At 42.3% G+C, this 25,038-nt stretch overlaps 1 protein-coding gene across 1 annotated transcript in view; it reads right to left on the bottom strand.

Moving 5' to 3' along the window:
* The window catches only part of sorcs3a (sortilin related VPS10 domain containing receptor 3a), a gene marked incomplete at its 5' end in the record, with an annotated part of 284,232 nt that overhangs the window by 30,693 nt on the left and 228,501 nt on the right, over positions 1-25,038 (bottom strand). Inside the window, 6 exons of the mRNA XM_080464067.1 lie at positions 802-988; positions 14,764-14,935; positions 16,853-16,966; positions 20,836-20,969; positions 22,116-22,233; positions 23,006-23,113. Of these exons, the coding sequence (XP_080320193.1) occupies positions 802-988; positions 14,764-14,935; positions 16,853-16,966; positions 20,836-20,969; positions 22,116-22,233; positions 23,006-23,113 (833 nt within the window). The remainder of the gene's footprint in view (positions 1-801; positions 989-14,763; positions 14,936-16,852; positions 16,967-20,835; positions 20,970-22,115; positions 22,234-23,005; positions 23,114-25,038) is intronic.

Genomic DNA, 25,038 nt, shown 5'->3' with positions numbered 1-25,038 from the left:
AATCCATCCCGAGAAGTCCTGGATCACCGCAAACAGACAGGATTAATACATTTAATACGTTGCTATAAGTGAGTGTTGCAAAGAAGCGATGAGAGCACATTTCCGCACACGAGATCAGACTTGTTAGCAGAGTTAAAAAACTTCCTGATCTGAAACGTGTTGACGTCATGTAAAAGTGACAGCATGTGTCCCACTGACAGCCTAATGCGGCCTGACAGGCTGCGGTACGCTAATCTGAGGATGAGGTTTCTCGCTGCAGACACATGTAATGTAATACGCGGCTTTCATGGAGGAACTCCCAGCTCAGGTTTGAGTCCCGCTGTGGCGCAGGACCCCTCGTGTTCGCACTCATCCTCTTTAACCACAGCTTATCTTTACCCCAGCTCTGAAGGAGCGAAGGTGAGGATGTCGTGTGCTGGTAAATGTGCTCCGCTGAGGCGTCAATGCAGGCTGTAGTCGCTGACACGTCAGGATAAAACAGGAAAGTCAATTTAAACAGATCAGGCAGGAGACGATGAATTCACATAAAAGTTCGACACTCTTTTCAAGCTATAACTTATTCCGTCTCTATTCATGGTTGTGGTGTTGCATCCTCACACATAAGTATGGGAATAGATAAGATTTGAATGATTCCGATTCCATTTCCGATTTACTTTACCCTCCCATTTTCTCTTCATATTTTAGATGCAGTTTTCTTTCGACAAATGATACAACCTCATTTAAAACACAGCATAAAAATTCTGATTCTGAAGTAACTTAACATCTAGTAAGCATAATCCAGTGTGTTTACTGATAACTTACAGGTGACATGCAGGAAGAGCGTTGTGGTGTCAAAGCCCAGTGAGTTCTCAGCCAACGCAGTGACGCGGAAAATCCCCGCAGATTTGTACACGTGTTTGATTCCCTCCTCGGTCCAGCTCAGGTTGGAGTACGACACTGCTGTCCCGTCGCCGAAGTCCAGTTGGATGTTGGTTCGCAGGGAGTCGCCCTGAAAACACATGGGGCAGCGGTTTGTGATCTGTGCTCTGCTTACAATATATGCAAAAAAACCCAACAAAACAAGATTATTTCAAAACAAAACCTTTGATGAATTAAATACATGAAATATGAAGGCTGTAATCAAAGGTTTGAAGTGAAATGTTTCATAGCTAAAGTCCTTGTTAGCATCAGAAGCTAACAGAAAGTGAGCACAGCAGGTGTTTTTATTGAAGATTGTGCGACGAGAGAGACGTTTATGCTTCTTTTGGATAGCCTGTGTGGTCTTTTTCACTCACATTGTGAAGGAATTTAAAGAGAAAAGAAGCTTTGAAAGACTTTTTTGTCCCTTCTTGAAGTTACATTTCCTCTGAAGCGAAAGCTCAGTGTCTTTGTAAGGGCAGCTTTGTCGGAAAGCTCGTGGAGAAAAGGCAAGAAAAGACCGAGTAGTGTGTCTGTGAGGGCGACTTCATTAAACCACCGCTCGTACTGGAGGTGGGCGAACCTGCAGTCGAGAGGCGTTTCTGGTTGCCGACGGCGTGCGAGCCCTCCCGTTTGCAGAGCGCGAACATGCCCAGTGATTATTTGGAGGAATACAGTATCAGTGGGTGTAAAATTTGTTTGCTTTAGAACACGGAGCAGGAGCCAGGCTGAGAATGAGTCAGTAGTCTGCTTCCCCGAGGAGAAATGTGTCCTAGCCTGCACATCCAATGCCAAAATACAGCACACGGCACCATGTGAGGGCGGGAAATGTTCCCGCTTCTCATTAATACATGTTCGAGGACACTTCTACATTCCTGCCAACGCTTGAAATCAGCAGCATTTATATTATGAAACGTGATAGTGAAACATCAACAGGATCGAGGTTAGAATCAGAGTGGATTGAAGATAAATATTCCTGAGAGAGTTTAGAAAAGTGTAACAAAGCTGCTGTCTCTCTCTGCGCTAACTACTAATGTTAGCATTAGCCTGAGCAAATGCTTACATGGTTATTTGTTATTATTTGTTATTCACCAAACTCACCGAGAAGAGCGCCACAGTATATATCTAATTTTATTTCAAGTTACTGTTATACCCACTGTGACGACTAGAGGTAATGATACATAAACCTAAGCAGTGTTGGTGAAGTTACTTGGAAATAGTAATTAGTTACTGATTATTTCCCCGAGAAAGTAATCAAGTTACTTTACTGATTACTTATTTCCAAAAGCAATTACTGACTTTACTTTAGTTACTTTTCAAAAACATGCTGCACAACCAGAATACGCTATGACGCAATAGACCTTTCAGTCTGATTTTATGCGTTCTGTGGATTCATCATAGAAAACTGAATCAAATGAAACACTGTCTTTTTTTTTTTTAAACCTGTTTTGTTCATTTCAATCTCTTAACTTCATGTACATTGCATCGAGCAGAAGTTAAGTTAAATGCAACAGCCTCTGACTTGAAGGAAATCTTATCATTTCAACACATTTTCTGCACTCTGAACCACATTTTAACCATAAATTCAACGATTACTGTTATGAAACAGCGTCTGATAGTTTCAAGTTACAAGTTACTAACTAATTATTGTAGCGTCAGCAGGAAACATCCGCATTATAGAGCGTCGTCCTGCCACCAACTTCAGTTAACCTTAATGAGTCAGTCATTATACTGACCTCACACAGTGCTGACAGCTCAGCTCATGTGTCACACACACACTGGCTGCCTTAAAAACGGCAATAAATTCTGAATCAGAGCATTTTTATTCAATGTGCAAACAGACGGAGAGAGAATTACAACTTATTTGTCCGTATTCATCACATGGGTGTTTTACGACTTGTTTTGCAAATTAATATTTTCAACATTTGTAAGGAACCGACAGACTTCATGCTTCTCTTTAATGAAACTCCTTCTTTTTTTTTTCTTTCTTTTTTTTTTATCCTCGCTAAACTAATTGGACAAAACTTTAGAAGTCAGACACACGAGCAGACAAGAGACATCATTACATTCAGTCTGCGAGAGAAATAATTAAACAAGTGTGGTTATCTAACTATGTAATTATACCTAAGTACTATAATTTTATGGACTGCCTGAGCACTTTGATAAAAATGAAAAAGAGTAAGAAATATGTGGACTAACATTTAAATGGTGAAAACTCGCAGTATCTATAAATTTGTTCCCTCCCCACAAGCTGAATGTGTTTTGTGTTCAAAGACGTGACGACTGTGTAATTCTGAGCTGAAAAATGAGCAGAATTCTGGCAGCTTGTCTCGCATCCGACTGGCCATCTCAGAAGAAGTGGTTAAAAAAAAAAAAAAGGTCCTCGAAATCTCCCTCATGTTAGGAAAGTTCTCTATCACATGCACATTTTTTGCAACTACTAATTATGCAGAAGTAAAAATGATCCCAAAACCAGCATATTTTCATTTCAAATTATTCCTTTTTTTTTTTTAAAGTGGGCTGTGATTTTGGTCAGATTCTCTTGCTTTGAACAAGCTTGCTGAATCAAACTTAGTATTTTGGCTGTATATTGATGAGTGAATAAAAATCAAACTTCAGGGTCGGAGCTCTTGATTTAACATTTTCCACATATTTTCATATGAAAGTCTAACTTGTTGATTTTATCTAATTATTGTTCTCACTCAGAGATTAAGCAGACTGATTATCTTCATGCCACTCCGAGTATTGATTGTTTTGGCAAGTGCCCAATAGATTGTTTCGGTTTTAGACATCGTCGTTTGCGCGACGTTTCAAGTGAAAACACACCGCAAGAACTGTTTCCTGTTTGCACAGCCATGTTTCGAAAATGATGCCAGATCACATGGGATCGGAAGAAATGCTGAAAATCATGTAGTTAGGCCACGAATGGACACGGTTGGTTGTTGTTGGAATGAAGAACTTATCCCACCTGTCACGGAGATGGCGTTAGAGCGTTTTCAAAAAGCTCCATCTTGGGAGCACTCTTCAAAAAGTTTCATTTTCAGCTCTATTCTAGTGTGAACGGACACCCAAAACACAATGAAAGTTTTCCCATTCCACTTGGAAACGTGGTATAAATGGGGCCAGAGTGTGTTGGCTCGCCGTCACCGGGCCCGCGGAGTCGGACCTTCTCCTGGCACACTGTGGCGGTGCTGCCGGGGTCTTCACCTGTGATGGAGCACTGGCATGGCGGCGCTGCCAAAACGCATGACAGCACACAATAAACAAAGCTATTGTTCTCTTTGTGTGTCGCTGCTCTTTAGCTCACTCCCGTCTCCTACCTGAGTCTTTTCTTTGTGTGCCTCCGAGCGTGAAAACGGGGGGGGGGGGGTGTTTCTGTGGGGACTACAGGGGATATTTCCATGTCACTCCGCCTGCTAAATGATATCTGTGATACGTGGCTGGAGAGAAGAGCGAGCGGCTGAAGCAGGCTCTGACAGCGTCGCATTGTTACCAACTGTAATGAGCTGGCGCGCGGACAAGACACGCAGGCCTGGTGGCGATGATGTCACTCAGCTCTTCTCGGCGTCCGCCGTCTCTTTCTGTGTGTCTCACTCCGCTCTCGGAGGGGCCCGGCTTCATCTGCATGAGAGTGAAGCCCACGCGTCTCTGCAAATGTCACTCTTTGTGTGTTCCCATCTCCCCGGGCCGAGCATATCCAAACACGTCACGCCGCAGCCTTCGGGGTCCAGCAGGCAGAGGTTTGGACACACGGGGACGGGAGTTTGTTCAGGTGTGTGTCGGACTCGAACCCGCAGCGACGGGCTGATGCGTTACAGCAGAAGACGCCGGCGAGTCACTTTGGAACATCGCTCGGGTTATTTCTGTCAAGCTGAGCTGCGGTTCTACACCTCACTCTTCCTCTGCAATTGTTTGTGAACTGTGAGATCAGAATCCCTGGAAGACCATCTGCCTATTACTGTGCAGGTCCCTCTTCTAAGGACTTCATCAGACCTGTGAGGGTTTCTCTGTGGTATCTGGATATTTTGAGCTGGAGTCATTGAATTGGACTTGTTCGCCAGCATATGTCACATATGCTCTGTTATATCTGTAGCAACTTCAAACTGACTGTTATCGAACAGTTTTTACCTTGACTCGTCTCACATACACTACCCTATACCAAACCAGGGTTGGAACCCCTCCCCATAACCTGTCTGTCTGTCTGTCCTCTCCTTGTATCCTTTAACCCCAACTGAAGGAGCAGAAACTCTCCACTGACTCTGATTCTGCAGGTTTCTTGCTGTTAAAAGGAACTTTTTTCTTTTTGTCAAATCCAATTTCGGTGTCTTCGTTAAATCTGTGTCTCCTCCCTGTTTGTCACTTCCTGTTTTATTTTGCTCACCTGTCTTGTGCGCATCTCTGCACACTTGCCCTTCCTGTGTCCATCTGATTCAACTGTGTCTACCTATTCCCCAGTGTTTTTAAACCCGGTTTCCTTTTATTTCTTTGTACAGCCTGTGAAATGCTTTGTGTTTATATAGAGCTCTCTAAATAAAGTTGCCTTGCCTTGCCTTGGATAGTTCTGCTTCAAACCATGCAATGAACTGTGTAAACCTGAGTCCGCCCGAGTCTGCGTTTGGGTTGTACCTGATCCGTGACACCTTTCCACCTTCTCCTGTGTTTGCGCATGTGGAATTCTTGGGTTATTTGCTGTAAAAGTGTCTTGAAATGACTGTGTTGTATTTGGTTGCTGAAAAACAACATTGACTTGATTTATGATATGTTTAAGAACAAGTCAGAAACTAGTGTGAAACACATTCAGCACTAAACCGAAACAAGTACAAAACAAATCCTAAAGATTTTTCGAAAGTGTTCCAAATCTACTCTTGAACAAAGTTTCTTTTAAATATTACATTTCTACAGCTTTCTGCCAGAACCGACAGGAACTTCTGCTCTATTGGACTGGACCTCCTGCATTGATGAGGCCATCCATCACTCTGTCATCGGGTCACTTCTGATGGATTCTGACCGCTGCGGGGTGCGACCACCCTACAGGAGCGGCAGGTTTGCAGACAAACTGGCCCAAATCCTCAAACTCGGCAATTTTTTGCTGCTTCTAACATCAACTTTAATTACGACCATATACTCCACACAGCAACACGGGTCATACAGTGTTATGTCATAGTTTAGATCGGATCATATGCTTCTACTTTTCATTCCCGTCCTGCTACTTTATCAATTGCAAAATCGGGAAATATAAACTTTTTCATTTTAAAAAAGTGTTTTGAAACCCTTCATGTTGTCTGTTTTTGACGTACAGCAAGAGATCATAAAGTGGCTCCACACGGAGGATAATTACTTTAATGACAGACATGTTTTGGGATTGTGTTGTGATGTGAAAGGTGTCTCACGAAGTGAATCATCCCTCCACTGTAAAGCTCCCCTCGGCTGTCAGGAGCTCGTTAGCCTCCTTTTGGTTGGAGCTCACGGCTCCGCTCTCACCACCGCTGTTGTCAACAGGAAGCTGTTTTCAGCAATCAAACAACACGTTTCATTCCAGTTTAAAGTTTGTGTTTTTTTTTTCTTACTTAGTGAGGCTTTTCATGCGGGTGCTCTTAAGAAAAATGTCAAAACTTTTATTGAGAGTTCAGAGTTAGTAACGGCACTTCATAGTTGTGAAAAAAACTGAAAATGTAAATGGAAAATGTTTGCTTTTGCAAATTTCCACGTGAAGTGTGAATTTTAGAAGCGTAGGAAGCTTACATCCTGGACGGGTCAAGAGTCGAGGATAATGTGCAATCTCATTATCAAAGTGTTCTTAAGGCCTCTTCATACTCCATAAGAACAAGACGAAAGTTCAGCAGTGCAGGTCCTGTCGAACAAAATGACGTCATTTCCTTCGGCCAGCTCCTTCTGGCCGAACAAATTTGTTTCGGCTGTGCCAACCACCCTGGCCGAACTATGTAGGAGCCGCACTGCCGAAACTTCTGCACTGCCGTGTGCTGCGCATGCGTGTTCTAGTTCGCTCATGACTATCGATAATATTTTAATCATATTTAGCTTGTAACAGCGCTACTGTACGAGCGCCGCAGCTCGTTAAAATGTCAGAGTGTAGGCTGACGTGATGCACCTGAACGCATCACGTACAGCTGTCAGCTCCTGTAGTTAAAACTGGACTAACATCGCGCTCGGACAAAATCTTTTTTATAACTGAAAAAGTTCAGAGAAATGTATTTCTGAAAGCACTGGAGGCCAGAAATAAACTGTGCTGTTGAAAAGTTTAAACGCCGCTTCACAGACTTGTGCCTGCTGCGAGGGGGCGTGGCCTGCGAGTTCGGCAGCTTCTTATCGGAGTATGAACAGTCCTGCCGAAAAAGCTTTTTTTTTCTGCTGCTGGCTGACGTCACGGCCGAATTTTCTTCTTGTTCTTATGGGTTCAAAAGGGAGTATGCAGGGGCCTTTATTGTGTGGTAAGGATAGTATTAGAAGCAACCAGTGGTGTAAACGTGGGCATACGACGTATATATCCACATATTTTTCAGTCAGCATTGCGTACACTCATTTCTAAATCCCTGCACTATCTACCAGTCAGATTGCCTAGGTTTTTCCCCTTAGGATGATGAAGCCATGATCACCTCTACTTTTCCTCTCATTGGTTTTAGTACTTGCTGCTTTCACCGATTAGATTGGTTGATGTTTACTGTGCAGCCTGAGAGCTGACGAGCCAATCAGTGGCAGAGTAGGACGGGTCATGACGAGGCAAATATTGCCAAATATATCAAATGTACCTCTGACGAGTGGACCTGTTAAGAGGAGTAATTTCAAGCTGAGTGGACACTAAAATGGCCAAAATACCTGGGATGGACACGATTATCTGAGTATTCGGTCGTTGTGGTAGTGTCCGAATATTACATTTCTGAAATGCATTTAATTGCCACCTGCCCGAAGAGTGGTGCTGCACTGTGATGCTCCTCTCAGCTTAACTTTCACTTTCACTTTAATACACCAGGGAAGTCAAACGTGAGACTCGTGGGCCGAAACTGGAAAACAACAAAAGGCTCAATCTGGCCCCACAAACCCACCAAGAAAGGTGGCTAGACAGGATGTATACAGGTTTTTTTTTTTTTTTTTTACATTTCACTGTTATTTGCTGCAGAATATTTCATAAAAATTTACTTTATATCAAGATTGTAGTCATTTTCTGTAGTAATTGTGTGATCTTGCAAAAATATAGACAATTTCACCATGTACATTGTGCGCCACAACAAAGAAAAACTTTAGAATGTAAATTTAAAGGATATCAGAGCATTATTTTACCGGTCCGGCCCAATCAAGATGATACTGGACTGTATGTGGCCCCTGAACTAAAATCCTATTTAGTATTTATTTTGTATACATCTTTGTATATATCAGATACACGTGTATTTATGTATATATATTGGTTCAGTTATTTGCTTTTGGGTAAGTATGTTTCTTCCATAACACATTTGGTGTTTGGTTTATTCAATATCAACCGGTCCCACAATTTGTCCTCATGACCTGTCCCTCCATAGAGAGGACATCTGACTTCAGGGGACACTTGCCTTTGGATTTTAGGGCGTCCCTACATCATTTTACTGTACTATGGATGGAATTTTACTAAATAGAGTCATCTTTTCTGGGCTGCAATAAAAGAAGGCAAATATCAAGAGTATACTCACTTTCCCGGGGAACACCACACATCAGTAGCTACACACTGCTGTCAATGGCACAACGACACAAGCAGGACACACCCCTTTGACCTATTAGACCTCAATCTGAAGCACTGACAGGTCACCCATCCTAAACCACACATATTGCAACAGTTATTAGGTATTAGCAGCTTATCAGTTTGAATAGAAGACGATCCTGATAGTAAGACGATTCCCCCCGTAACAAGGTTTATATCTGGAAAACTGTTTCTTTAAGACAAAATCCTGTGGTAATGAAAACATGAATTATTTTTTTTTACTGAAATAAAGAATATCAAAATACCAAACTTTGGACTGGAGGGGGAATCTCTTTCCCCGACTAAGTCATAGTCATGAGAGAACATCTACGTTTAGAAATGAGTTATCTGAGAAAGTAGCAGTGTCCAGATTTGTTGCCTCAGAACCATCGTGACTCAGTTACCTTGAAAAAAATGTTTACTGATTACTAGTTACTCCTTTTAAAAGTAACTTAGTGACTTTACTGATAACTTGCTTTTAAAAATAAGTTAGACTACAAGTAACTTTTTTAGTTACTTTCAACAGCTGCCGTCAACACCCGCCACCATCGCAACATAAAAATGACAGTTTTGCCCAAACTCTTCAACTCTCCCCAACTTACTTGTTTTACACCGAAGTCCAGCTATTTATTTTAAACATTTTTTTTGAGTGGTGGCGGTGGGGGGAGGGGTGGTGCTTCTTGCCAATATATCTTTTTACTAAAGGAAATTACTAAAATGGTGAAACGTCTCTGCAGCTGTTATTGTTGCAATGATTCAACGATGATGTTGGTTGGTTTCTATTATTCTATGCTACCTGAACGCACCATTAGAGCAGGTGGCCTGTGTGTGTGTGTGTGTGTGTGTGTGTGTGTGTGTGTGTGTGTGTGTGTGTGTGTGTGTGTGTGTGTGTGTGTGTGTGTGTGCCCCCGGTTGGAGGAGAAGGAATGGAGGAGCAGCCCGGTTCGTCTCTGTCTGTTCTGTTCAGTAATGTAGCGGCTTTACAGACAAGAAACTGGTCCTGTGGGACGCTACAGTAGTAACCCACAGTGACTTGGATAAGTACCTTTAATCTGATTACTGGTTTGGAAATAGTAACACCTTAGATTACTTGATACTGACAATCGTGCCTCTAATTTAGCAAACATTAGAGTGAAGCCAAACTCTGCGGACACAAAACTTCCCCAACATACAAAAGTAGGTAACTTTAACATCTCTAGATACTTTCACAGCCCTGCTGTGGATTCTAAGATGTTTTTGTTGGTAAACTGCAAAAAAAAAAAAAAAAGAGATATAAACCAGTTAAGAAGCAAAACAACAAGAGAAAACAATATAAATGAAGGTCAAGTTGAGGTAAATGACAAACTGATTACTGGTGTTCCAGGTGTGCGTAATGAGCCACCTGCTGGCTGTTTTTGATTGAAATACCTTCAGAAGATGGTAAAATGTCACCGCTATTATCACAGTTTGCTCTGCTGCCAAACAATATTACAACACAGAGTTGGTTTTGTGGCCCCTGGGCGGAACTTGTTGTCGTGTGGAAGAACTGAATTAAAAAGAAAAAAAAAAAAACAAAGAAGAAAAAACAATAAAGGCTGAGAGTACTGTAATCTGTGCTGCTCGCCACACAAACCATAGCTGCTAATGCTGCTCATGCACACGGAGGGGGAGTTAATAGTTTAGCTGGGATTCCTCAGCGGTCCCGGCTGTCGTGTTCCATCACAGCGTTCGTGGGCTGGAGATTTATCCGACTTGTCCGCTGGGGCCGAAATAGGTTTCACAAAAAAAAAAAAAGAAAAAAGAAAAGGTGTGTGTGTGTGGGAGGAGAGGGGGGGGGGTGATGCCAGGGAGAACAACTGTAGAACAATTCCTCCCAAATGTGACTGGAGTGTGAAACAGGGAGGCGGCTGATAAGAATTCAAGCTGACAAAACAACTGTTAGGCAGATCACAGAGCGCTGATATTAACCGGGGAAGAAACGCCGCCGCGAAGTCGCACTGATACCGAAGCGGCTGGACACACTGCCTGTCGCGGCGGCCGCCTCACGCGAGACCACAGATTCAAATCAAGCGCACACCAAGTGGCTGAAATGCTTCAGTAGTTATAAATAAACCCTTTTAAGTCCCCACATCTTGGGGGGATAATTGAAAAGCTACAGTAACACAAAGAACAGTCGGAATGTTTGAGAGAACAGAAACGCTGCCACCCGGTTTCGACTCTCCAATTTAAGCACAGAGCTGGCAAAGCGTTGGTTACTTTAGCTCTGCCAGCAGAAGGGACGCCAAGTCTGATTCATTATGACAGCACTGAACCAAGACGGATCCAGTTTATCCAGTCGAAGCTCACTCTAAGACACCATCTGATTTCATCTGTTGTGCCTTTATTACAAAAAAAAAAAACCCACATCCGGCTGCAGAAAACTGATGGAAAGCCAATGAACAAACAAGGTGTGCTTCCTCAAGAGCAGACTCATTGTAATTGATCCTATATAGGCCAGAGGAGTAAAATGATATAAATAACAATAAATCCACAGGTTTATGGTAGTGAATCTCCAGAATCCATGTCATCCATTTCCAAGTCTCAATTGTCACCTCAAAAAATGCAATGAAAAAAAAAAAATTGAAGTAGGTATGCATTCATGATATCATCTAAATATTATGAATTTGATGCTCCTGCTACTCGGCGAGCAATAGCAGCTCGCTGCTACTGCTTCATCACTGATCGCTGTAGTTTCAGTTACTTCACAACTGTTTCACAAAACATTGCAATCCCTTCTTAATAAATCAATAAGTGTCATCCTACGGGCCGGAATGGACTCTCCGGCTGGTTCGTTTTGGCCCCGTGGACCTTATGTTTGACAACCCTACTCTCAAGCTTTCATTGTCCATCATGTCGGACCACAGTCATGATTTTATCCTGCCAACACGCCATCCACCATTCCATCCATTTATCAACTATTTACTGTCACCCAAGTACTTATGGAACAAGTTACTTACTGATCAATATGATGAAAATAGTTACTGATTGAAAATGGAAAACCGTTTTTTGTGGTCCATTCACACGACAACATTGCTTGGACCCAATGAAATTACAACTTTTTGAAAACGGTTTCCAAAGTGGAACTTTTTGGAAAATGCTCCAACTCTGTAAACACGACATTTCTGAAACAATGACACTGCGCATGCGCCCCACGGCCATAGTAAATACTTCTTCTGCACGTGCTCAGTAGACGGACGATAACGAGTGCCATGACTCCCGGTCCATTTTCTCCTGGGACTTTATACTTTTATAGACAAGAATCACTGGTAGAAGCAATTCAACTTCACCGTCTGTCCATACGAATGTCCGTGTATTCACTATTGTTAAAGTTTATAGTGCATTGTTCTCTGTGCGCCAGTGTGTGTGGTTTCATCACAAAAAACCAAAAACACCAATTCATGGCCTGGCATGATAACTGCATCATCTGCCACTGCCATCTAAATGGACATTGTTTTCGAAACATTTCCGCGGAAATGCAAAACTCTTCCAAAACAAAAACGCGAAAACAATGCGTTGTCAGTTGAAATGTCGCTATTCAAGGCCTCACTGACGCTTCAGTAGGTAGGCGCATAACATTTGTAGCACGTGAAAACAGTTGTAGAGCTGCTCACCTCACATGCATGTTTTTTCGGACTCTGGGAGGAAACCCAGAGAACCGGGGGGAAAATCAACACACGACAGAGAGAACATCCAAACTCCACATAGAAAGGCCCGGACAGTATTTGAACCCGGAGCTTCTTGCTGTGAGGGAAGAGTGCTTGATGTTTACTCATTGATACTTGTAAACAATATTCTTTCAATGCTCTTGCTTGTGTATGTTGTGGAGAGTAGGTTTTCCCATCACAACATTTCCCGGGAACAAAAAGTTTGGGTGCATCGGAAACGTCTGAATGCAATTTTCCTGCTTGGATTCACGTACCAACTTACATCACATTTCTTCAACCGAGTGAGAAAATGAAGCAGCGTCTGCCTTTCTCTGTGTCCATTTTTGCTTTATGCTGAATATGAAACCGAAGTTAAATTCTAAATTGTTGTCGCAAAGTATTTTTCCGCCAACAGCTCACTGATCATTTTCACGAAGTCTATCGGTAGTTTTAAGCAAATGGTTGTTAAAATGAAAGAACACAGTGGCGCCGATATGGTCTTAATCCTGAGCATGTGTCAATTTCCTCATTCTTTCCAGACCTATTTCTAAATGTGGATGTGAGCCGCAGAGTCCTCTTCCCATTAAATATTTAATGCCATTTTCCCTCCACAAGAAATACAGCTGTGACGGGCTTCATGAATATAAATTAAACTTTGAATTCATCTGGAGAATTTTCTAAAAAGAGGCTGATGCCACAAGGATTCTTTACACCCCACGCTTCTCGCCTTCACCGCATCGCTCCATCACGGAAGCCCTCTAATAATGAAAGAAAACAGGTCTCTATTCTTCACCTCATCACACAATGATATGAGGGCCAGGAACGGACCCCTGGGTCCCCCCCCCCCCGCCCCCCTTCGGGGATGTTACTGCAGTGGCAGGAAAAAGCTAGTTTTCCCTGCACTTTTAAACCCACACACCACATTCTGTCTGAGAAAACATGTCGGGCAGTTTTCTCATTGACCAGGCAGCCCGGCGGGCTTGGGCTCTAAATTCAGAATAAAAACGGACTCTGGTGAGTTTTTTAGTTCTTTCTTACATCGTGTGGGCGATTAGACAGGATTTGACTTGCTTGGAATCTGAATACCAGCTTCTTTCCTTGAAATCACCAGGCGGTAGTGTAACGTCTATGTTTAGGCTTTAAGGGTCAGAAAAACGTGTTTTACAATGTTTCATGAAAACAGCGATCCTTAACAAACACCTTAATACTTTGTTATTGATGTTCATCTCTTTTAGCGCTTTATCCATCTTGTTCTCGTGATTCGATTGGATTATGTGGTACCAAATTGGATACAGTATGTGTCTGACGTCTGTCAATGCGATCGCTGTCTGAACGGTCTAGTCACGTGTATGCGATTTCCACGTCGTTGACATGAGAGAGAGATCACTGTCTTGTCTTGAGCGTCACAAGGAGAGACGCTGACCGATGTATACAAAACGTCTTCCTTGAGATCCCGAAGTTGTGCATGAACCCTTCCTTGATTCCTCCTCCTGGTGTCTGATCGCTGCTCCCTGCCCTGATGTGTGTTTCCCCTGTGCCTGAGTGTGTGATTGTCTTCACCTGGTGACTGTGGTATTTTCTGGGCTTCTGTTGTGCGTCTTGTTCGCAGTTCATCTGTGTTCCAGCGTCGTCGTAAGCTTTGCGTTTCATGTTTGGATTTGTGAACCTTGCCTGCACGACTACGCCTCAGCATGAACTCTGACACCAATGCCACCGGCTCTGACCTCCGTCTGAACAATTATGTTTCTGCTGACTGCTTGCTTCACCTCTCTTTTTCCTCACCACTTTAATAAAGCTGGCACTAGTCTCATAAACCAGCCTTTTGAGACTTCCCCCATTGATCTGCAACAACGGTACAAGAAAGCCCATCAAGCCCGGGGTCAAACCAGTGACATTTTTGCTGTGAATTGAGAGTCCGAACCACTGTAACATCATTAACCAAAATATCCCCTTTTTACATCAGTTCACCCACACTTCTCATCACAAATTGCACAACCATTAAGCGGTAAGTCATCGGCCCTATTAGTAGGAGTTTTTCCAGAATGTCTGTCTTTTTAAAGATTTTCTGGACGTTTGTCAGTAGAATGACAGTATTTTGTAGTGTTCTGTGGTTGAGGCGAAAAAAAACTGAGATAAGACCAGCGATGGTTGATTATGATTTTAAGACTTCATGAGAACAATAATGCGCAATACATCTCTACTTCTCGAATAAGAAAAACCCTGCTGTGTTCCCCTCTTCTGCTCCCAGAAGTGCATTTTCTACACACAGAAAATGATTAATGAATTTGAACAAATCTGTTATATTGAGATCACAGATCGGGTGAGGAACACGTAAAACTGTCCATGCGGATTATTACCACCCCTACTGATCCAACTCTAACGGATGTGTCGTCGAAGCTCGAAAAACCTACAACCCATGGCCCCCTCCTGAGTGAATCTGCGCTCGCAGTGAGGTCGGTGTTCGTGGCGTCTCCTCACCTCATCCAGATGCACCAGGAAGGTGACGTTGCTGCCCAGGTTGGCGGTGAGTTTGCCATCTTTGGTGGTCAGCATGAGTCCTTTGGGGGCCCTGTTGGGGCACTGCTGCTTCCTGGCTGTGTACATTTCCTTAACTCCTTTGGTGCAGTTGTTTAACACCACTTTGCGGTACCTTTTGTAATAAAAGAAAAGAAAACAAACATGTTTTATTAAATTTGGTGTCACCCCCCCCCCGTCAGATTTTTAAACCATTCCCCTCGCGTTTGTGCTTTTCACACAGTTTAGTCGGCGTCAGCAGCGGCTCCGTCTGAACAGGCACCAGACTCGACGACAAGTGACAACACAAGCTGTGTCAGAGGCTGAGACACGTTGGGAGGTTTAATCACAGCCGCCGCGAATAAAACACTCCCGCTGTGATTAAGCTTTGTAAGGTGTCTGTCCCCCGGGGAGCTTCCAAAACCAACACGCGTCTCGACACAACAAGAGACAAACGGATCGTAATGGGGAGCAAATGATCACGCAGATATGCGCTTTTGTTCTTGGGAAGTTATCGCCGCTAAAAGGACGCGCCGCTGTGGCAGTCGCGCCGCCTTCGGGGGAACGAACGGGGCCCGTGGATCAGTACGAGCTCGGCTGAGTGGAGGGATGACAAAGCGAAAATAAAGTAGCGAGCGATGCGCTGATCAATCGGGTAGAGGCTGGAAAAGGTCAATATTCATTACAAAGTGTTTGATTGGTGGGGCCCAGTCGATCGCCCACAATGACTGCGAGCTAGGCTAAACAACCAAATGGACGTTACTTAAACAGGGCTTTCGACGGCACATTAATTGTCGGCTTTTTATCCCTGCCCTGGCGGGTGGAGCACACATACGAGGGGTTATGGATTATGATGGCGTTGGTCAACAGTGGTGTTGGAAGCACATCTGCTGTCACTGAGTTCAGAAATCATTTCATTCTTTGTCACCCCAACTTCTTCATCTAACCGACTTCAGATCAGAACAACTGTGAGGACGTTCCTGATGGCGACTCTGTCTCTCAATCAAACCACAGTCTTGATTAAGACTGGAAAAAAATAAAACAATCTGAAAACGATAACTATTTTGCAGAATTCAATTTGCAACAAAATACATTGTTCAGATCAGATTTTGTTTGTTAACATTATTTACTATTTTGTTTGTAAATATGTACATACAGTAAATACAATCAATAATGTTTTAAGGTTTCTTTGTTTTGTTGCATTTTATTTTGTTGTTTTGAATTTTTCATTCGTTTCTCACATGTCCGAAACTTTCATTCATTCATTCATTCATTCATTCATTCATACTACTCCTCGAATAAGACACCTCGGTGTACATAATAAAGGAAGGACACACAGAAGAGGAACATTACAAGTAACTAGTTACTTTATACTTTCAGCAACCAGTGAAGTGAATCAGTGCTTTTTCTGGATGAACGATAAGTAACTGTGATCAATTACTACAACTACTACTACAGAAACATAGTACAGTCCACATTATTATGACAGGACACATTGAGGGAGAACATTACACATAAGTAGTTACTTCTTATAGTCAGTAACCAGTGAAGTATCTCCATAGTTTGTTCCTCAGATGAGTAAGTCACTGTAACAAATTACGACTACTAGTAGTACAATAATACACCTTTGTGCACATTACTATAATGGGACACACTGAGTGAGAACATTACAAGTAACTTATTACTTTTTATTCTCAGTAACCGCATTGAATTACGCCCATACTTTTCAGATTACTGATAAGGAACTGTATTAAATTACTTATATTATGTTTACAATAGTACAGGTTTGTACACATTATCACAACCGAATACAATGAGGAGGAACATTTTAAATAACTAGCTGAATTTGTCAGACAAATAAGTAATTGTAATATATTACTACTACTGCTACAACTACTTCTACAATAATACAGCTTTGGAGAAAATTATAAGTAACTAGTTACTTTTTATTCCCCGTTAAGTAACTCCAGCACTTTTCAAATAAGTGAGAAGTTACTTTTGAAGTAACTCAGTAATCTGTACTGCGTAGTAGGCGTGTTGGTGAGGCTCTTACCCGGTGCTGTTGAGGTAGTTCTGGCCCTGGCTGCAGCTGCGAGAGACGGTGGACGGGTTGAACCAGAAGGCGGGTCTGCAGTTCCCGTCGCCGCGGCGCTCGTACCCGTAGTCACTGCGGAGAGAAGATCGGGATCAATACCTGCGCGGGAGGAGGAACTTGTCGTCCCGCTGTGTGTTCCCCTCGTCCACATCTTATCTCTCCGCCTGTGACCGCCGACCGTCTGTCTGCCGTCGTTATTGCGTATCGATCCCCGCTGATAAATGCGGCATGGCGGCGTGAAGCTGCACAGAAATGCCCCTCGGAGGGGAAAATTCGTAGCCGCGCGTGCGACCGACTCAGCCTGCTGCCAGCGTTTCCAATCACAGCTTGATTTACATGTTACACAAGCAAAGTAAGCGAGTGCCTGCTGGAATAACACTCCGGACATTGATTTATCAATTGTTTACACGGACGGACAGGTACAGACCGGTCCGGTTCGATTCCGTGATTACAACAGTGTGAACTTTTCATTAACGGCCTGTCAGGGCCGATACGCCGCACAGATGCACATGGACAAACGGGTTCACAGGTCACACAGGAAACGTACGATCCCCGCTTTCCAAGGTCTGATCAAGTGTCTCATTTTGTTTTCTTTGAAATGTGCAGCTCTGATTCCGACACCCTTTGTGCAGGTGAAGAGTCGGTCCGTCCTGTCATCTCTGGCACCCCTCAAGATGGGTCACAGACCGGAGGTAGTTAACCTCTAGTATGTGACATCGTTCCCGACTTTAGCGTCTTATTCTAGATGTCTTTGACACGTGAGGATGTAATGTTGAATTCTCTGACGAGTTTTTGAGCATGCAGTATTACCTCTAATCTGAGGTGTCCAAACTGTTGTTAATGAGGGCCAGAATTACCGTATTTTCCTGAATATAAGTCTTAACTTTTTTTATTGTTGTTCTTTGCAAGTCATACAGATTATATTATAAAGCAATTCGTACATTAAAACTATTGTGATACATATCATCTGGGGCCACTAGATGTCACTGTATGACAACATAATAGTTACTGCTATAATGTATACTCAAAAGGGGAAAAGTGAATTTTTGCTCTTCTGATATTCTGACTGTCCAGAAAGGGGTGCCGCAGAGCTCTGTATTAGGTCCCTTGTTGTTCATCATTTATATCAATTTGATTTGGGGTGAAAAAAAATGTTGAAAATGTAAAATTAACTTTTTTTCCTGCAGATGACACTGTCATTTATCGTTTTGGAGACACTGTGTTGTTGGCTGATGAGCACTTGCAAACTGTTAACAATTAAATTCTGTTATTGAGATTCGTGCATAATGCCGATCAAACAGAAATGAGGATCTTTACTAGATCCAGAAACAAATCTAAATTTTCACTCCACCTGCATGTAATCGCAAGGAACTCCTTATGAGACTGTTCCTACTTTGAAATACCTCAGTATCATCCTTGATCATAGTTTGTCTTTTAAAATCCATACTGACCACCTGGCAAAGAAATTGAAAATGAGATTGGGCTTTTTTTTTTTTTTTCATAATAAGTCTTGTTTTTATTTTATTTTGAAGAAGACTTCATGCTGCTACCTGCATATCCAGTGTCTGCACTGCTTTGGGGTAATTTCTGTACTTTCTCAATATCAAATAAAAAAATATTTGAGCCTTCAGCAGACTAACATTTTTAACATAATTCAATGTTATCATTTATTGAAATTGCCTCAAAAATCAATTGTAGTGTAATTCGTGCAGCCGGTAATGTAATCATATATAAACAAGACCGCGCCTCATGGTAATAAAAGAGTTTTGTGAAGTTTCAATATGATGGTAAAGTAGTCATAATCATTTGAGGATACACACGATGCAGCAGTCTCTACAAATTATGGTTGCAATTCTTTTTCTTAAATATATCATTACATTATTGTCTTTATTACATTTAAAACGGCCAACGTTATTAGTATATTGGTTGCTGTACATCTGCTTGGCCTGAACACCGGAGCTGTTGTGTTGTACATGGCTCATAAGCCGAGGTAATAGGTTTGATATATCATCATCAAGACTGCAGACATCATGTTCAATTACCCAGATACTGTAAGACATAAATCCACTCAAACACTGGCTTCTCTTTATGTCCTGCACGTAACTGACACCCGCTTTTGGTCCTGCGGAGTCGCACTCTCTGTGCTGAGTCGCATTCCATCTCTTGAACAGTCGGCTTTTTCTGCAACCACCTTTTCATGTATTTCCTCATAAGTTCGCGCCACGTCGATCGCGATCCAGACGGAATCTTTTTGTCAAATTAACTTAAAGCGGTTTCTTTCCTCCCATGTGTCTATTGTAGCATGTCAAGCATGCGCTGAGTTAATTCCCAACGGAGATAGATAGACGGAATCACAAAAAATAACTTTGCACAAGTTCAATGGAAACCAATTAACACTCGGTCTGCCCTTCTACGAACGCTATTCATATAACTGCTGTATGACGGGATGGATTTTTTTTCTTCTTCTTGCTGGCTGTCATTACAAGATAACGAAAAAACAAACCCCAAAACAACAAGCATTGAGCATTTGCATACAAATTGAAAGTATTTACACCTCCACATAAGAGAAGCTCGAGCAGACACAGTGGAAGCTCACATTATGAGCAAATCGTGTAAAACCAACCCGAAGTTATCAGATTATTGGAAAACACACGGCAAATGGAGCAAATTAATGAGACGCATGGATCGCATAGGCAATGGTCTCCATTTAACTGCTGTGAACTGGCCTCCACTGTGTTTAGATGGCTTCAGCTGCTCAACTCACTCGCCACAGCACAAGACGTCGCGCTTTGTTCCCTTCTTGGCAGTGAACATCAATTCTTTAAAACAGTGCGAACATTTTTCCACGAGAGCAAACATTTTATCAAGCTAATTCTCCTTTGAAATAAATGCCCATGTCCCCTCAGTGGGTTTTAATCGGGAAATGCAGTTATCGTTGTTCAAAAACTTTCACAGAAAAGAAAGAAAGTGGATGTAGCTGAGGACAGTGTCTGTTTTTAAAAGAAAAGAAGAGCATGCGGACAAAAGAGGACGTTTAAGTTGGCTTATGCAGGTTTTAATGGTAGGTGGAAGAATGCGGATGAAAAAATGAAAAAAAAAATGCCTGTGTTTCCAGAAAAACATCAGCATACCCTGTAATTACTCTCTTAAGAGTATTTTTATCCACCATCAGTCTAATTTGTTTCTGTACTGTTTACCTATTAGCCAGCCTGAGACTGTCAGCTGGTGTGCTCACTCTGTATGTCTTTGCTCAGCCTGGAATGATAAGAACATGAGGATTTGCTCATTGGCATTGAAAGAGACATGCAGTCAAATAATAAACTGTCATGTTGGCTTCACTGGAATGGATTTTAAATAGTTTACTTATGTATTTATCTTTTTCTGTCCGTTTTTTTTTTTCTTCACATTAATGAATAAGCAGTTTTCCTGAGGACGTGAAGTGACCTGTGACGTTCTGCAAGCTTATGTTTTAGGTCCTCCGCCCTTTGATCATGTTATGCTGATGACACTCGGCTCTTCTTGAAGATAAACAATGAAGAATGAAGAGTTTCTTTGATAAAAACGGACACACAACTTTTGAAATGTTCTTGTACATTGTTCATCATTTCACCTGAAATGTATGCTATTGTATGTTTGCAAATGTTTTTCTTTTTCTTTTAAAACTTTGATCGAACATTTGCATCTTCTGCATCATCATCCTGAAAAGTGACATTTAAATAAAGTTTGACTGTTTATTCTCACTCACATTTGGAAGCTGCCCAGCATAAATCAATTAAGGGATTCAAATCCTGAAGAGACTTAGAAGAGGAAAATCCTCCTCCTTTGAAAGCCTCTGCATTACAGAACAAACTCCGGAGTTAATGAAGTTCTCCTTCAGCAGACAATGAGGAGAAACATAATCCCCCTCCACTGTGGAGGAGAGAAGAAGCCGTGGTCTTTACCATTCGAAGTCGTGAGCCCGGCAGATGCAGGACTCGGCGGACAGGATGCGAGAGTAGTCCTTTCCCAGCATGCAGTAGTTTCCAGGCCGGCGCTTCATGTAGATCTGCTTCTGTCCCATCACGCACGGCTCGCCCTGACGGAGCAAGAACAACGGAGAGTTTAACATCTTTTAGACAAAAACTGGACACGCAGTCAACACTTTCAGGAATCAGCTGACCCACTCTGAGCACGCTCAGTGTGCCGCAAGTTAGAAAACCAATGTATCTACCAAGCTTCTTGTGTGTCTCAGCCGTGATGCAACTTATTTCCTGTCTGGGTCAAATACGAATGCAGTTGGGCCACAAGAGGGATATAGAAGAAAAGTAAACTCTAACTACAGACAAATACACTTTGTTTCTCTCTCCTGTATTGGTGAAAAGTACATGATGAAAATGCTCACATTTTGAGACGGAGTCGGATCAAACTTCATAAACATTTTCTGATGTAAGGCAGTGTTGAGTTCGTCCTCAGCAGTTTCAAGCCGTAAGGAAAAAGGATTTTTGAAAGGAACGTGTTTGAGTTAAGAATAATGTGGCAGAGATTTTCGATATGTGGTGTTTTGCTTAAAAGTGTTTATTTCAAATCTCCAAAAAAAGGTGATGTTTCTTTGTGTCTGAATGTATATATATCATAACGTGATGTACACAAGGTTAGTATTTAGATGTTTTTTAAAACTTTAGTTTCATTTTGGGAGTCCGTTTACATGACAATGGTCTTGGAGCCACTGAAAACGGCACTTTAATAAAATGGCGCTCAAGCTGGAATGTTTCGAAAATGGTCCATCTCCATGGAAACGCATGAAAAATTGACTTTTTACTGCGCATGTGCACCCCAGTCATAGTAAATGGCAATAATAATAACGCAGGTAAAAACACCAATAGCTGCCTCATACATTTACTACTTTTTAGCAATACTCTACCCACCTTCCCTTCACACTGCATTAATATTATGAATGTGTTTTTACACAATGTCCATCTGTCCTTGTCCACTTTTCATCTCTACACCTGGAACATTTCACTCTTTCTGTTTGAGACCGAACCATCTTATCTGAGCGAGTTCCAGTCGCAGCACAAGCAGTTAATAACAGGCACATAAAAGTAGTTTTTATCAGATTCTGAAGCCACTAACGTCAAATCGATCCGAGATCCAGTGACAGAAATGTGAAAGATGTTGCAACTACCCTCAGTCCTATTCCACAGGAAATAGGTTTTTTTTTTTCTTTCTTTAATATATTTTTCACCTGGTTGTGAAGGTGCCAGGTCTGATAATCCTCCTCTGTGCACTTCCTCGTGAAGATGGATTTGTAGTCGATCTTGAAGAGCTGCCACTCAGAGCGATGGCTGAAGTGTCCGAAGAAGCTGCACAAATAAAAACATCCGGAAGAATTTCTGATAAATCCTGAGCGGCGTTGGTATGATACGCAGGCTTCAAAGAAGAGCGGGGAAATGTGGAGCACGACGCCCAACTACGTCCCTTTCATGGTCTCCGAGTGGCTCGAAATATTGACTGTAATGACATATAGTACACGTGGTACCTGCAACATGGTAGCTTTTCCTAATTGTTTTATGTCACTGTACATAAGCTTCACTTGTCTTTGCTGTGTCAAAACTAACATCCTCTACTTGGCTAAAATGCGGATTTATGGGAAATGAAGAAAGATTAATTCAAAGTGTGAAGGGCTTTTCATTATATGGCGACACTAAATTACTTATTTGCTCACAGATCAATTACTACTGCTTCAAAAATGTGTGGCGAAAAATACTAGTCTGATTGGAATGAATATTAGCTTATCAAAATGTTATGCAATGCAACTTTTCATTGAGAAAGAAATATCTAAATCTTAATCACAACAGAGATGAATTCATGCCTTGCCCCTCTATAATGTTTCTAGTTTCTTATCTCTTTGCCCACCTCTTCTTTAAGATGCATTGAATACATTTATAATGATTTCAATACAGTAAAACTCTAAAATCAATCTCAATGGCAAACTTGATTCCCCCAATCAAATCAAATTAAATAGCTTTGTTTTCCCTCCAACTTCTTTCAGCAATAACTTAACCCTTCACGCACCCTGCAAGGCTGCAGATGTTAACTCCTTCCACCATGTGATTCCACATTCTAAAGACTCACGTCATGATCTGGTTCTGGGCTCCGGCCTCCACCAGGACTCCGTCCACAAACAGAGGCACCGAGGAGAAGCTGTGCTGGGTCCACTGCCTCCCCTCGTCAAAGCTCACCCTGTATCAGGAAGTCACAGAGCTTAAATGAAGGCTGATGGTAGGAAAGGACAGAGTCACAGCTTCGTTTCAACAGGAGAAGCTCAATATTCTGAAATCACTGAATTCAAGGAAAGGACAAGATTGCTTGTCAAGCCAAGAGGCTCGACAGAGCAGGAAAGTGTTAAGGAGGTGTTTTAGTGACAAAGCACAGACAAAAAAAAACAACACAAATGTTGGGAACTCATAAAAACATCATTAAGACCAAATTAAATGGTAAGAACCTGCATCAACTGCATAAGGCCCAGTTCTCATGTTTTCAAGTGAAAAATGAAATCTTTCTGAAAACGGTGCCCGAGGTGGAACTTTTGGAAAACGCTTCGACTTCGTCGAAAACACTGCTCCTGCCCACGTGCACCCGTGGATGTTGTAAATAGTTATTTTGCATGTGCACGAGTAGATGGAGAATAACAACAATGTCTGCCTCCCGCGCGTCATGACTCCCAGTGCATGTTCTCCTGGGAACCACCTGTGATAGTAATCCAACTGGGTGGACAGTCTGTGTACTCCCATTGTTAATGTTTACAGTGTATTGTTCTCGGCGTGCATGTGTGTGTATTTAGATTACCAAAAACAACCAACAGCACCAGCTCGTGGCCTGGCAGGCTAACTATAGCATTTTTAGCATTTTTGCCATTTCCTTGTAAATGGACATCTTTATCAAAACATTACTGAGTAAAACACAAAACTTTTCTGAAAGGCAAATGCAAAAAAATTATGCTTGTTCACTTGAAACACGGTCATGTGAATGGGTCCGGAGAGAAGGCATCTCAGCTCAGTTTGAAAGCCACATGAAAGACAAAATTCAGTAACTGTTACCAGATAACACGAGTAACTGTAACCGTTCCTATTAATATTAGAATAGCATCAATTCCCAGTCAGTTGTGGGAAAAACTAGCAGTGTGTCAATGTGTCATTCCCCGCACGGCTGTTGGGAAGTTTGACTGCATTCCGGTGTCTTTTCATTCTTCTCCACCAATGCATCGAAATTGTGCATCAGTAAGAAAAGAAAAAGAAAGAAAAAAAGAAAAAAAAATCAGACTAGAAGTGTTTTATGATTGACTACAAATCTGCAGAACGGGAGAAGAAAACGGTGCAAAAGTGGAAGGAAAAAAGAAAAGAAAAAAAAAGACAGTTTTCATCATGGAGGATTGATTCCGACAGCTTACCAACGACGAGGAGTACCTGAGTGTGACATGAGGTGAAACACTGCTGAGGCAGTGAGGAGAAAGAAACCTTCTCCCTCACCTTAAAACGCACACGCACGCACACACACACACACGCACGCACACACACACACACGCACGCACACACACACACACACACACACGCGCGCAGCCCTCATTTGGCTAAAAGCCCCAACAACAGCAAAGTGTTGACACGCACCCATTCCGGGATCCAGGCCGGGCGGTGGCAGAGTGTTTAACTTCGCCCTGCTGAGAGAGTCATTCTGTTCTGCAGCTGTGCAGGAGCACACGGCTCCTTCATATCTGTCAGTTTTTCCTCTCACTTCCTCCGCAGTCGCACTTAAATTGGTGGAGAGACAAAAACCCGGCAGGCCACACTTCGCTGCCTCTAAAACTAATTTCAGAATTGTTGCAAAAGCGACTGGAGAACGGATCTGGTCTCACTTGGATTAGCCTGCACTGAGGCAGAGCGTGGGCACCCCCGATTTGGCAAGAAGAAGGCAACGTGTTAATGAAAACACTAAAACCATATGAGAGGGGGGGGGGGGGGGGGGGGGGGGGGGGCTCACTCTGCTGCCTGCAAATGATAAGTGGCTTGGAAAAAAAAAAAATCTCCTAAATTAGATTGCTTATAAGTTAGTTGTTTTTTTTTTTCTGCAGAAGTCACAGTCAAAGTGCATCACTAAATGGATCATGTGTC

Source organism: Lipophrys pholis (assembly GCF_963383615.2).
Source record: "Lipophrys pholis genome assembly, chromosome: 5".
NCBI classification, from domain to species: domain Eukaryota; kingdom Metazoa; phylum Chordata; class Actinopteri; order Blenniiformes; family Blenniidae; genus Lipophrys; species Lipophrys pholis.
Note: the sequence above shows the minus strand (reverse complement) of the source record. Positions and strands in the feature narration are given on the sequence as shown.